This window comes from Lycorma delicatula, chromosome 10, assembly GCF_047948215.1.
Source record: "Lycorma delicatula isolate Av1 chromosome 10, ASM4794821v1, whole genome shotgun sequence".
In the NCBI taxonomy this organism is placed as follows: Eukaryota; Metazoa; Arthropoda; class Insecta; order Hemiptera; family Fulgoridae; genus Lycorma; species Lycorma delicatula.
In genome coordinates this window covers 120,706,492-120,720,353 of record NC_134464.1, presented here as the reverse complement: position 1 = coordinate 120,720,353, position 13,862 = coordinate 120,706,492, and the positions used below count along the sequence as shown (strand labels likewise).

Genomic DNA, 13,862 nt, shown 5'->3' with positions numbered 1-13,862 from the left:
TATGCACTCTAAAAGAAAATAATTATGTTGAGGTACAAAAATTCTCCTCAAGTGTAGACAATTTTTATAACTCTAGTAGCCAATACTTAAAGTTGTGGAGAACCAGTTTTGATAAAGTTAGTGGTAAATTTAGAAACTGAAATTGCCCGGTCTGATTTAGAAGAGAGTCTTCTAAATCAGATATGTATAACGTACTAGTTTGTGAGTAGTTCATTGTTTATTCACTTTTAGACTACAATCTTTATAGAATCAGCAGGAATATTTAGAAAACTTATACTTAATGTTATCCTCAATTTTTTGATAAGTCTAAATGGTATTACATCAAATATAATGAAAAGTATCAAGTTTTATGGATTAGTTTGTTAACTAAACTTAATTGTACATGTGACGTACACCTACGGTGATAGTACTCACTAAAAATGTTATATTAAAATAAAAATTTGTTTTAAAAAACAATGGTATTTTTACAACATTTACAATAATTATTACTTAGGTGTAAGGTGAGCCAACTGCTGATCATCAAGGCATTCTGTTATAGTAATTAATTGTTTGTCATCAATGGCTGATTCATAAATTTTTTCTTCAATTTTACTCAAATGACAGTTTGAGTAAGCTGTAGAAACATGTACAAACGCCTGGAACAGCAAAATTAGTTATTTATATGAAATTACTACTTATATGTACATAACATGTATAAACTGAAATAAAATTTGATTAAAATAAAAAAAAAACTTTTCACAATTATGTTAATTGTAATATAAAATAGTAAATAACACATATATAAAATAAAATTTTTTAATGCTTCTTTAAGTGTAACATCTTTCTCTACGTTGCTTTTATGTGTAGATTACAGATCTGTAAATAGAATTTTTCTATCACCCTCGGTTTAATAGAAATGGTATGATTAAGAGCTATTAAAATTAATATAACTACTGTTATGGGATGTATGACATGTTAATGCATTTCAAATAGCCTCTCTGATGTAATTGTGCCCCCTGGTGTTACCGACAAGGCTCTGGCGACCAAGTAACTCCCAGTATTAGGAGTTCCCCTCTACCAAGTGCTAAGGTCTCTTTGGAGAGCGGATGAGCAGGTGAAGGTACAGAGCACCCTTTTGCCCTTGGGGTAGAAAACTATCCCTAAAGATGGAGGAAACACCTAGGTCAGGTGCGGCCAACAGTTTTTGCCTCCAGGGAAAATTGAAAAAATAACTTTTTTCACGGGCCAAATGAAATATTAAAATTAAAAAATGTTAAATACAAAAACAATTCATTTAAGTAAACATAATTTTATAATAGAATTTGTTGTACTTTTATTTAGATACATTAAAGAAAAAGTTTGATCACAAATATAAGTTGAGCTGAAGATTACTAAGTATTTTTGGCAAGTTTTTTTATTTGTCTGTATTTTCTATTATTCAAAAATTTATTATCAAAAATCTAACATTGAAAACTTTTTTGTGGGCCCTATGTTGGCTATGCCTAACCTAGATGGTCAAGGTATAGGATGAGAAAAGCAACGGGAAACCACCCCATTAAAGACCCCATTGGATATCTCTAGTGGATGGAGGCTTCCTTAGCTAAATCGTCTGGAAGTAAAATAGTCCCCCAATCAGATCTCTGGAGGGGAGCAACTAGAGAAGTTTCTGCTTCGATAAAGTACAAACATCAGAAGAGAATAGGAACTTGGAATGTGAAAACGATGCTACAGGTTAGGAAAGTGGAGAATGTTAAGTTAGAAGTGGAGTAATTAAAAATGGATATCTTGGGAATTGCAGAGCTGAAATCGCCTAAGCATGGAGACTTTTGGAGAGGAGAGTATAGGATAATACACATTGGAACCATCAAAAACAGATCAGGATATGGAGGAGTAGGCATAATTCTAAACAAAAAAATGAGAAATAATGTAAAGGTGTACGTGCAATACTATGAGCGAATTATTCTAGTCAAAATTACCACTAAACCAAAGTTCACTGTAATAGTGCAGGTATACATGCCAACAACCAAAGAAGTAGAGAAAGTGTATGAAGAGTTAAGTAATTTAATAGAGAATATCAGAGGGAAAGAGAATTTGATCATACTGGGAAACTGGAATTCTAATGTTGTGGAGAAGGTTGTAGGGAATTATGGATTTGGTAGAAGAAACAAGAGAGGAAGAAGACTCATAAAATTTTGCACACAATATAACTTAATAATTTCACACACACTATTTAAGCACCATCCAAGACAGAGAATACATGGAAAGCTCCTGAGAACATAAAGAGAGCACAATTAGATTTTATTTTAGTGCAGGAAAGATACTGAAATCAAGTAAAGGACGCAGAAGATATTCTGGAGCAGATGCAAGCAATGGCCATCATTTAGTCATAATGTCCTCCATGTTAAAACTCAAAAGTTTAGGTGTGAGTGTAGAAAGGAATCATTGGAATATTAAGAAATAAAAGATGAAGCATTTCATAATATTTACATGGCAGAAATGGAGAAATTCACTGGAGTCATAAAAACAAGAGAACAACTGGATGTTGAACAGAAAATTAACGGAATTAAAAAGGCTATTCTACATACACGAGAAAAACACATGAATAGAGGAAGGAATGGATAAGTGAAGAAGTTGATGAGTTGATCAATAAAAGAAGAATGTATAAAAATGTGGTAGATGAGGAAGGAAGAGTACAAGGAATTAAGTAATAAGATAAATAGGATAGCGAGACAGGATAAAGAAAAATTCCTAAAAACATACTGTGAAGATATGAACAACTGTATTAAAGCAGGACAGATTGATAAAACCTATGGAGACATTAAAAAGTTCTTCAGTGTAAGGAAGGTAATGACTATGAGTAAAATGGATAAAGAGGGAAAAATGATACATGATGAAGAAAAAATTGCAGAATGATGGAAGGAGTATTTGGAATAGTTGTATAGAGGTGACAACCAGATTTTAACAATAGAAGAGAATCGGAAATAGTACTAGTGGAACTGGGAGGAAAGGTTATAATGGAGAAAGGGTTCACAAAGCATTACACAAATTGAGGGATGGAAAGGCACCAGGAATGGACAACATACCAGCAGAACTTTTGAAGAGGACTGGTGACAGAATGAAAAAAGAATTACATAAGTTGGTCTGTAACATTTATGAAATTGGAGAATTAACCCGTCATTTTACAAAATGTTTTATAGTATCATTACCAAAGAAAGCAAAAACCCAATCATGTGAATAATATTGAACATTGAACCTAGTATATCATGCATCAAAGATAATAATTAAAATTATCCAAAAATGAATAGAAAAGAAAATAGAAGGGCTGTTAACAGAAGTCAAATTTGGATTTAGAAAGGGAATAGGAACAATAGAAGTAATTTTAGCACTAAGGCAAGTAGTAGAGAAACAACTGAAGAAAGGTAAAATTACTTTCATATCATTTGCAGATGTGGAAAAAGCATTCGACAGTGTAAATTGGAACATCTTGTTACACCTATTTAACCAGATAGGTATTAGCTACAAGGACCGAAGAATTATTTATAGTATTTATCAGAATAAAATGGGAATAATTATCTGTGGAGACAAAAAGAGGAAACAAACATTAAAAAATGGGTGCAACAGTTCTGTACATTGTCTCCATATATGTTCAACTTTATATACAAGAGGCCATCGATAGAGAGAAAGTGAGTACAGGTGTAAAAATTCAGGGAAAAACAGTTGACATGTTGAGATTTACAGATGATATACGTGTAATTGCAGAAAGTGAAGAGGACTTGCAATGAATTTTAACTATTATGGATACAGTATAAAAAAGAATTTCACATGTGTATTAGAGAGTTAACAAAGAGAAAAGGTTTTTGAAACAATTAAAAAGAAGAAAAGTGCAGCAAATAGGACACATTCTTAGGCACCAGTGTCTAGTTAAGAGGGTGATAGAAGGACATATGTAAGAAAGGAACTATAGGGGAAGACTGTTATTGGAGTTTATAAAACAGATAAAGAACTTTAAGAACTGTGATTCATACTGGGAGCTAAAGAGAAAGGCTGATGTGAGAAGAATGGAGAGCTGCTGCCAACCATCCTAAGGACTGTTAACCAAAGAAGAAGAACTTTTTTTATGGAATGCTAAATACTTGCATTAAAATGGTTTAGCAAATGTTTTGTCTTTTTACAGATAGCCTCAGGTACATCTTGAATTTCAGACCAAAAGTAATTAGCTAGCGGATTACACTCCATTTGCCTTTGTAACAGTATTGCAATGCTAAAATATCTTGGTGGAAACATTTTCTATGTTCATCATTTACTACCTAAGGTTTGGTAGGAAGAAATCTAAATATCAATGCAGGAAATGAACTAAAATTCCATTTCATATGCTGTAGTAAAACATTGTATTCCTTAGTATTGTCAAAATTTATCACTTTGCCTATAATAACCTGGTAGTTTTTTGATTTAAGGACATCCAGTAAAATTTCAGAAGTGTCATTAAACGCTGTCTGAGCAGTGAGTTCTACATCGGTCAGCACAGAATTAAACATTTCATCTATGACCAGTTCCCTTATTTGTGGACCAACAAAAATCTCTTCTTTAATTTTTGCTTCACTAATTTTGGGAATTTCTGCCTTACATACAAGAATCCTCGACAGTTCTTCTTCTTAGGTCTTTTGATATCTTATTATTTAAATAAGATTATATGAACAGCTTTCTCTTAAAAAAATTGTACTTTTTAAAAATGCTGTTGTTTTCTGTTCCTAGAACCCAAAGATTTAATAGTGTATAGATATTCCTTGAAGTGTACCTCCTACTCTACCATCAAACACTTTGGATCCCTTGACTATCCTTAAATTAAAAAAAGAAATTGAATTATTTTTTGTATTAAAAATGCGATTAACATTAAAAAAAAAAATTTTATTAATCTTTTATTAATCATATCTAAGAGGTGCAAGCCTCTTACAAAAATATTTAATGGAGGCAATCTTCTATATATTACTTTCTTTAGTTTAATATAATCAATCAAGACGCATTAAAAAGAAAAAAATAATTAAAATTGAAGATACAAAGCACACAAATTTATAGTTGCATTAGTTGAGACTTGTTTTTTAGTTTCAAATTGGGGCTTTGTCCCTCTGCTCCATCAACCAAATTAAAAAAGTATTAGAATCACAGTACAGTATTATTAATTGTTGATTGTTATAACTACACATCTGTTAGTGGTATAGAGCACTAATATTCCAGTAGCACCCATGAAATATACTATGATCATACAGTGCTTTGTACAAAGGCAAAAATATTATAAATTATTATCATTATATTGCTATTTCTTGGTATGTTACTTTGAAGTCATAACTGGCCACATTGCACTTCATGGAATAGTCAATGTTATAGATGTACATATAATCTGACATAGTAGTTCCTGGAATATTGAAAAATATATCGTTTTTACATAACTAATAGTTTATTTTTAATTGACATCAAAAGCCAAGCAGTCCCAATTAGATCCATGTCTGATATTATTTGAGAATTACTCAACAGTTCCTCATAAAGCTTCTAAAAAATAAATGTATAGTGTCAACATGCTGTATAACAAGTTGTATCTTAGCTACTCAACTTTCCCAGTCTCAATCTAAGACTACCCATTACTAAAATTTCCAGGCATTGAATTCCAAACACATTTTCCATCATATTCATTATGTGTTATTACTTATCAGTAAACTTTGACAATTTGGTGTAACATAACTATAAAAAAATGTTATTTTATTTGTACAAATTATTTTTAAAATATTACCTTTAAATGTTTCATTTTATTTGATAATATAAGCAAGTCTCTTGTAGCAATTAAATTAATAAATACTGCCTTCCTGAGATTTTCATCAAATCTAACTGTCGCAGCAGCATGAATAATTATAGTTACATTTTCTTGAAGCTCTTGCTGATCTGCAGTTGAAAGGCCTAACATAGGTTTATTACAATCACCTTTAATAAGTGAAACTTTTTTCTGTGCAAGTGGATTTACTTTTGAATAGATCTGTAAAAGACAAAAGACAAGATTATAAAATTATTTTGGAGTAAATAAATAAGATTTTTCAAAAAAGAATAATATAAAAATCATCATTATTAAAATAATTGATTTAAAAACTATGAAAATTGAAATTTTTCCTTTAGGTATAATACAATCCTATTTATATAAGAAAAAAATATATATATATAAAACTAGCCAGAACCTGGAACGTAAAGGACTAAAGCCAGCCCAGGTATATCCTGGAGCCAACTCAGGGACTTCTAGGGGCCTTCCAGGGCCCAGGGGCCTACCCCATTCCTGCAGAGCTCACTTCACTTGCCATTCCCAATTTACCAGGGAACCGGCGCCCTGGACACTTGCAGAGCTTGCTTTGGTGGCCATTCTTGTCTACCCAGGAGGGTAGACAAGAATGGCCACCAAAGCACAGTACAGGGGTCCAGGGGATGGATCCCTGGACCCATGTACTGTGCTTTATCCTCTGGGTTGTGAGAATAATATTGATAAGTAATAATTATAGAACTCACTCTTTGTAGAAACCTGAAAAAGAAACTAAATTATAAAAGATATAATAATACTACCTATGGTAACTAAAGTACACACACATTTGATGACAAAATGTTCATACTTATTTCTTTGCCTTGGTGGCAGAAATATGATAATGAAATAAAAGGATTAATCTACTTTTCCTTAATGGATATCTTTAATTCATAACATCACCTGGGGGTGAAGAAATAACGAATATTTTTAATATCTTAACCTTCAAAGTAGCTAGGGCCTCGGTCGATGGCTTAAAACCTTCCCTGGGATAACACAAATGTATCCTGCAAATTTTAAAGTAATCAGACAGTTGGTTCTTTCATGATGCAATAACAAACAAACAGACAAACTTAACAAACATTCCTGAAAAGTGTGATCTGTTAGATTGAGAGTGTATCTGATGCATGCAAATGAACAAACAAAAACCCTCTTCCCTTTTATATTATAGTATAAATAATTGAAAGAGCAAAGAGTATAAGAATATATTTTAGGACCTAATTTGTCTTCTTCAGTGACTTGGTGGTGTTGCTATATTCTCTCAGTGACTTTGGGTAATGTTAGTGGAAGTTTTTTTTTTTGAGTTAGACATGTAGTTATTTAAAAGTTGATTGAAAATATACTGGATATGAATTGTATCTGATTATTTAGGATATGGTTGAAGAGGTTTTGTGTTTTTATTTTAATCATAAGATGGATTGATAACTGAAAATATTAAAACAATCCCTGGCCGGTTTTTGGAAAACATAAAATACCATTGATAACATACTTTAATGAATATTTTCAAAACTAAACTAAGCACTGAATGTCAAAAAGTGTATCTCCTCTTTATTAATCTGGCTACCCATCAACTTCTGTATTGATCTGTCTGTCTATTCTGTCTGTATTGATCAGTACATCTTATTTTATAAATTACATGTACTAAGATTACCTTCAAAGGATGGTCGGGGTTATTAAAACCTTATAAGACAGAACAGCTCTGCAGGGTGGAGGACCCCCAGAGGACTTTAAAACGTAGTGTAACATAGCAAGAATACTTATTAAATCATAAAACAAGAATACTTACTAAATTTTATTTTGTTTTCGTTGTTCCTTAATGTCTAAGATCAGATTGAAGGTGGAGTTGATGTATTAATTAGATAGATATTAATCTACATGAATGATATCATCCTCTTGGCCTCTGACTGATAGATGATTTTAAATAAGAATTTAATTGTTGAGATTAAAAAAAAAAATTGATGTAATTTGGATAAGTAATAGAGACTAGATTTTTGTAGGAAAATGAAGTTCAAACTTATTATTATATATAAGGATTTCTGTATTTTTATAATTAGTGTTTTTATCTACATTTTCCTGTGTTATAAAAATATTCTGTTGATTATTATTTTATTTGTTTATATATGCAGTATATTTTCTTCCCTCTATATATTCATTATCCTCTCTTAATCTTTTTTATTCTTTCCTTGGTCTTAATGCTTTTTTCTCTTTGTATTTATCTTCTTCTCTTATTTTTTTTATTCTTCCCTTGTTCTTAGCATTTTTTTCTCCTTCATATTCACCTTCTTGTCATTTTTTTTTTTTAAATATATTTCATGTTATCTTTATTTTTGCTGTATGACTGTTTCTTTTTCATTTTTGGCTATTCACCAGATAATCCAAAAATAAAAACCAAATATTTTACATTATTAGAGCGAAATTAATATTTCTAACCAGTATACAGGAGTTCAATGAATGGAATAGTTTAATTATTATTAACTTTTATTTATACGAAACACCAGAAATCTGAAAATTTTGTTAATCAGCAACTCACAAAGATACAAATAATACTGATCTAATAGTACAAGTAATAAAGGGACTTTTATTCTATCCAAATATTTCATGTAAGATTGTTGAATTAATATTTGACGTTAATAAAAACGAATATTTCAGCAGTTGTGTAAATGTCCATTTTATTAAAGAATTGGAAGATCGTATCTCACTTTCAAATGAAATAAGTTTAAATGAAGTGCAACAAAAAATGTGTATATATAATTTAATAGGCGTACAAGGAAGTCATGTGGAGTCCACGACAAGTTTTTTTAATAATGTTTCAGCTACTTAAAATCTTATAATTATTAAAAGTAATTTTTGTTTTTGCATATAAGATCTATTATTTTTTTTTTGTGCAATGTACTAAGGTTTAAACTGTTCTGTTGCCCTTTTTCCTAGTGTAGGCCAATCCAGATTCCCAGAATTTAATTTTTAGTGGAAGGTTTGGATCACTAAAAGGGAAGTGTGGAGGCAATCAGAATTATAATTATTAATAGTAGCTATACACCTGATCCATCTTTTTCTATGAAGTCTGGACTGAATCGGCTCCAGACTTGTACCATTGTTTTTTCTGATATTTATAGATCAAATTAAAGATTTTATTTCATCTGTGTTTCAACTCTTTAGTGATGACCTAAAAATTGATCTTCAGATTAATAATTTTCATGATCACCTGCTTCTCCAGACCAACATCAATAATATAGTTGACTGGGTAAGACTTAATTGCCTGTCACTTAAGTTCAATAAAACTTGGCATATGATTTTTTTGCAATAAAACACCAGTTTCAATGTTTGATTTATAAAATGATAAATTTAAAAAGTAATGTCATTTAAAGTGAAAAGCCAATGAATGGGTTACTCTATTACAAAAAATATTTAAATTATTTGTTTTTTTTTAATATTACCTGGCAATTTCTTAAAATAATTTGGACCGAGATTGAAGAGCATTTTGTTAATAAAAATTTGTTTCCTATTGCTCCGGGTATGTGGTACACTGTAGTGGAGCCTTTATCGCCACTTCTAATGTAAAACAATCTGAGTGTTCAAAACAAACAAATGTTGCACTAAAAAATTTTTAAATGAAAATATAGCGGATAAGATGATTCCCGAGAAATGGCTTTTAATATAATTTGAATAAATTTATTTTGAATTTTCCTAATAATTTCAATGTTGGTCTTACAAGCCTCTTCCCAACATATAATTTCATATTGTACTCTTGATTGAATCAAACCTTAATACAAGGTTCGTAGTAATTAGATTTCACAAAAATGTCTTAAAAAATAAAACTTTCTTACATTTAATGGAGTGGTACACAAAAAATTTAAGATATATTTTTCTATGGCAATTTATTATCTATAAATATTCCTAAATACTTAAAACAATCTACATTTTCTATAGATTTACAATTACAAAGTTTAACTTCGCAATCAAAATTATGATAAATTAATGGATTTGGAAAGTGGATTTGAAACTAAAATTTATGTACTTTATTTCTGTTTAGCCTCCGGAACCACCATAAGGTATTACTTCAAAGGATGATATGTATAAATGTAAATGAAATGTACTCCTGTACAGTCTCAGGTAAACCATTCCTGAGATGTGTCGTTAATTGAAACCCAACCACCAAAGAATACCGGCATCCACGATCTAGTATTCAAATTCGGTACTTAATCAAATTTACGTATTATTTTTTGCATAACCTCCGGGACTATCGTCAGGTATTGCTTCAGAGGATGAGATGAATGAATTGTAGCGTGTGTGAAAATGCCACGCCTGACCGGGATTCGAACCGGGGACCTCCGGATGAAAGGCCGAGACGCTACCACTCGCGCCACGGAGGCCGGAAAAAATTTACGTACTTAGTTTTACTTAAGTTAACAGTCATTTTATTTATGAAACACCATGCTCTTAAAATATTTACGACATTATATGTTATTGTAGGTCTTCTGGCTCTTTATAAGAGAATAGGGGGGCAATGTCGACTGGAAAGGCACTTATAGAACTTGTAAAGTTTTGTCCTGGAAGGTCATTTATAAAAATAACAAATTAATCCGAGGAAAGCACAGATCCCTGAGTGACTTCTAATTTAATTGTTAAAGGTGGAATCAATTGATTATTAACTTTGACTGTTTGACTCCGTCCGACCAAGAAACTTTCAAATCATTTAAACGCTGTTCCCCTTACATCTGCTGATTCCAATTTTTGTAATAATATTTTATGGTTTACCAAATCAAATGCTTTCTTGCAGTCGATAAAAACGGCAGTTGTTTTACAATTATTATTTATGCTATTATATATTTTACTAATAAAATTAATTAGAGCGTCTTCAGTAGGTTGGTTTTCTGTAAAAGCAAATTGAGAAGCATTCTGGAAATGAACTGATTTTAAGTAATAAGTAGTAGAAAGTGCATGCACTTTCTATTATTTTAGAAAAGACTAAAGGAGGCTAGTGGGTCTTAAATTTTCGATGTTAGGCTGAATTTTGCTTTACGTATATAGGGACTATGATACTGCTTTTTAGAGATTGCGGGAAAACCTATGATTTGAGACTTAAAATTATTATACGAGATAAAACGGAAGCTGTTTCACTACTAATATTTTACACTAATTCAATTGAAAATTTATCGAAACTCAAGATTTCTTATTTTTTAAATGTTTAATGATATTAGATACTTCAATATGATTGGTAGGTGTAATGAAAAATGACAGATTGCTCCGGAACTATTTTAGCTGAGGGGCAGCGCCAGACAGGTGGTATGCACATTGACAAGATAATCGTAAAGACCGTGTCCGTGTCCTCTAAAACCGTGCCATCACTACGACTTACTTTGTTTACTTTCCTACTTTTATGATTTCCGATAAGACTGTTTATTATATTCTACTATTGGCCGCTGATCTCGTTACATTTACTGATTAGGTTAGCATAATAATAATTATTTTTGACCTTATCGGTTTCAAGCTTTAGTTTAGTACAAAATTCATTGAATAATTTTGAAAGTTTGATCATACGGACGTCCTTTAATTTGTTTGTATAGTTTCTGTCTTATCTTTAGCCTATGTAAAATATTCTTATTATTCGAAAGATTCTTCAAAAATTCTTTACAAAACTTGATCTTAACCTGTTAACTACTTTGTTCAATCATTAACAATGTTACTTGAAATATTATTAAAACTGCTGTAAAAGCTATATCTATCTACGTTATTTAATTGATACACACAATTATTCCAATCGACATATTCAATTTATCTCTTATTGCAGAATAATTATGTTTGGTTATAACCTTATCATTTTTTTCCTGATTATCCGGAATATCTAGACCCATCTAATATGTATAATCATACTAATCAAATTAGAGAAAATAAAGATGTAATTTCAAATATACGTAACACACAAATATTAGAAGGAACAATAAATTTAAACTTCTTATTCTAGAAAAAAACATAATAAAAATACAAATTAATGAATGAATTAATTTTGAACTTATTTTATATCAGTTACTGAGATGATGAACATGGCTGTCTCTTTTAATTTTGTAAGATATATGTTTTTTAAAATATCTTATTAAAAATAATAACAACATAATAATAAATAAATAATAATAATAAACATGAATAATAACAATAATTATAATAAATAATAATAATAATAATAATTTTATACCTAGTGATGAAGCAGAGAGCTCTGCGAATGCGCTAAACATGAGAAAAAGAGAAAAAATAAGTTCTATCTGAATGAAAGTTACTAACCTCAATACATCCCACAAGTTTTGCGCCTTCATGATATGATTAACAATATACAGATAAAAAAATAAAATGTGATTCCAAGAAAACAATCCATCCATCACAGATATATCAAACTTTGGAATCAGGCTCTGCAAGACCACAAATGTACCATAGGGAAGTAATGTGGACATTACATTACTTCCGTTGTACGCCTATTAAATTTCATATACACATTTTTTTTTAATGAAAAGTTCATAAAATTGTATTTCATTAATGACATTTTTTCATATTTTTTTTTTATTGTTGTTGAATTATATTTATCGTAATTTTGTTTACGGTCAGAGGTTTATTATTATTAATAAATAATAATTATTTAATCAATCAATATATTTAAATTAAAAAAAGTGTTAAAAAATAAAAGGAAATAAAATCTGATTCGAACCGATGAGCCTTCTAAGAACCAAATAATTCATTAATTAAATTTTTATTTGGCTATAACTGTGGAATCGATGAAAATAAGTACCACTTTTGATGATATATCGTTGAAAAGCTCTCAAGCAGGGCTTATTACTGCAATTAAGAAAAAATCCAAATTCTTTTGGATTTTGGGCTTTTTTGGACGGTTTTAATTCAGCCGATTCCAATCACAAGGGAAGATGCAAAACTAGATGTTAAAACAATCCTAAATCCAAAATTTCAACATCCGTCGGCTAATCTTTTTTTTATGCGAGATACATTACACATACGTACATCCCAAACTCGGTAGAGGAAGACACCCGCCTTGTGACGATTCCGGTCGTCACACCATCACCCCCGTTCCAAGCCTGATGGGCTTTAACGGGAGACGTATGTACGTACAGATGCCACGCCAAAACTAGTCAAAATGGATTCAGGGATGGTAAAAATGGACATTTCCGTTGAAATCTGAAAAGCGAAATTTTTCGCGATCATATTACTTTCCTTACTTTATACAAGGAAGAAAAAATATGTATGTAAATATATATAAATATAGATATTAATGTAAATATATATATAAGTATGTGTATATGTATATAATATATAATTAAAATTAATTACTCACAAAATGATCAAATTGCTCCTTAAGCCGATGTCTTTGATCTTTATCTTTTTTTGATCGCGCTATTAAGTATATCTTACGAAAATTTGGACATGATCTCATAAGCTTTTCTATGATAACTTTACCCAAAAATCCTGTGCCCCCAGTAATTAGTAATGTTTCTCCTTCATAAAATTGTTGTATTGGAGTTTCTGATAAGTCAGTGTTCATGATGCCTATAGCAGTCTCTTAAAAATAAAGCTTTATAACGAGTATGAGTACGAGTACGAGTAAGCTTTTACACAGTACGAGTTCTCGAATAAAATGATGCGATTACATTAAAAAACAGCAATCAATAAATTCATTCCTTTTGTATAAAGATTGTAGGTAGGGAATTGGCCATATGATTTAAAAAAAAAAAAAACAACCAAAAGTAGAAATACCGGTTAGTACATTTTATTTACGTTTATTAACTGTCGAAATTAATTTAAATTACCTTTTTATGACCTTTCCTAACTCATTTACGTTCAATTTAGTTAAACTTGTTACAAATAAAATTAATAAAATTATAATTAATTTCAGCATGACAAATATATTCAATCATTTAATGTTAAATATTTTAAGGAAATATCTTTCATTAAATACTTTAAAAAATATATATATATAATCTCAAGTAAACCGTTTAGGATAAATCATTATCAAATAATTAAAAATTCAAAAATATACAATTTGTAATAACATAGT

At 30.3% G+C, this 13,862-nt stretch overlaps 1 protein-coding gene across 1 annotated transcript in view; it reads right to left on the bottom strand.

Moving 5' to 3' along the window:
* Positions 1-13,385, bottom strand: part of LOC142330956 (fatty acyl-CoA reductase wat-like) — a 33,883-nt gene extending 20,498 nt beyond the window's left edge. The window contains exons 1-3 of the mRNA XM_075376421.1: positions 13,143-13,385; positions 5,762-6,001; positions 490-635 (exon numbers count right to left, since the gene is read on the bottom strand). Of these exons, the coding sequence (XP_075232536.1) occupies positions 490-635; positions 5,762-6,001; positions 13,143-13,349 (593 nt within the window). The 5' untranslated portion in view covers positions 13,350-13,385. The remainder of the gene's footprint in view (positions 1-489; positions 636-5,761; positions 6,002-13,142) is intronic.
* Positions 13,386-13,862: the final 477 nt, after the last annotated feature.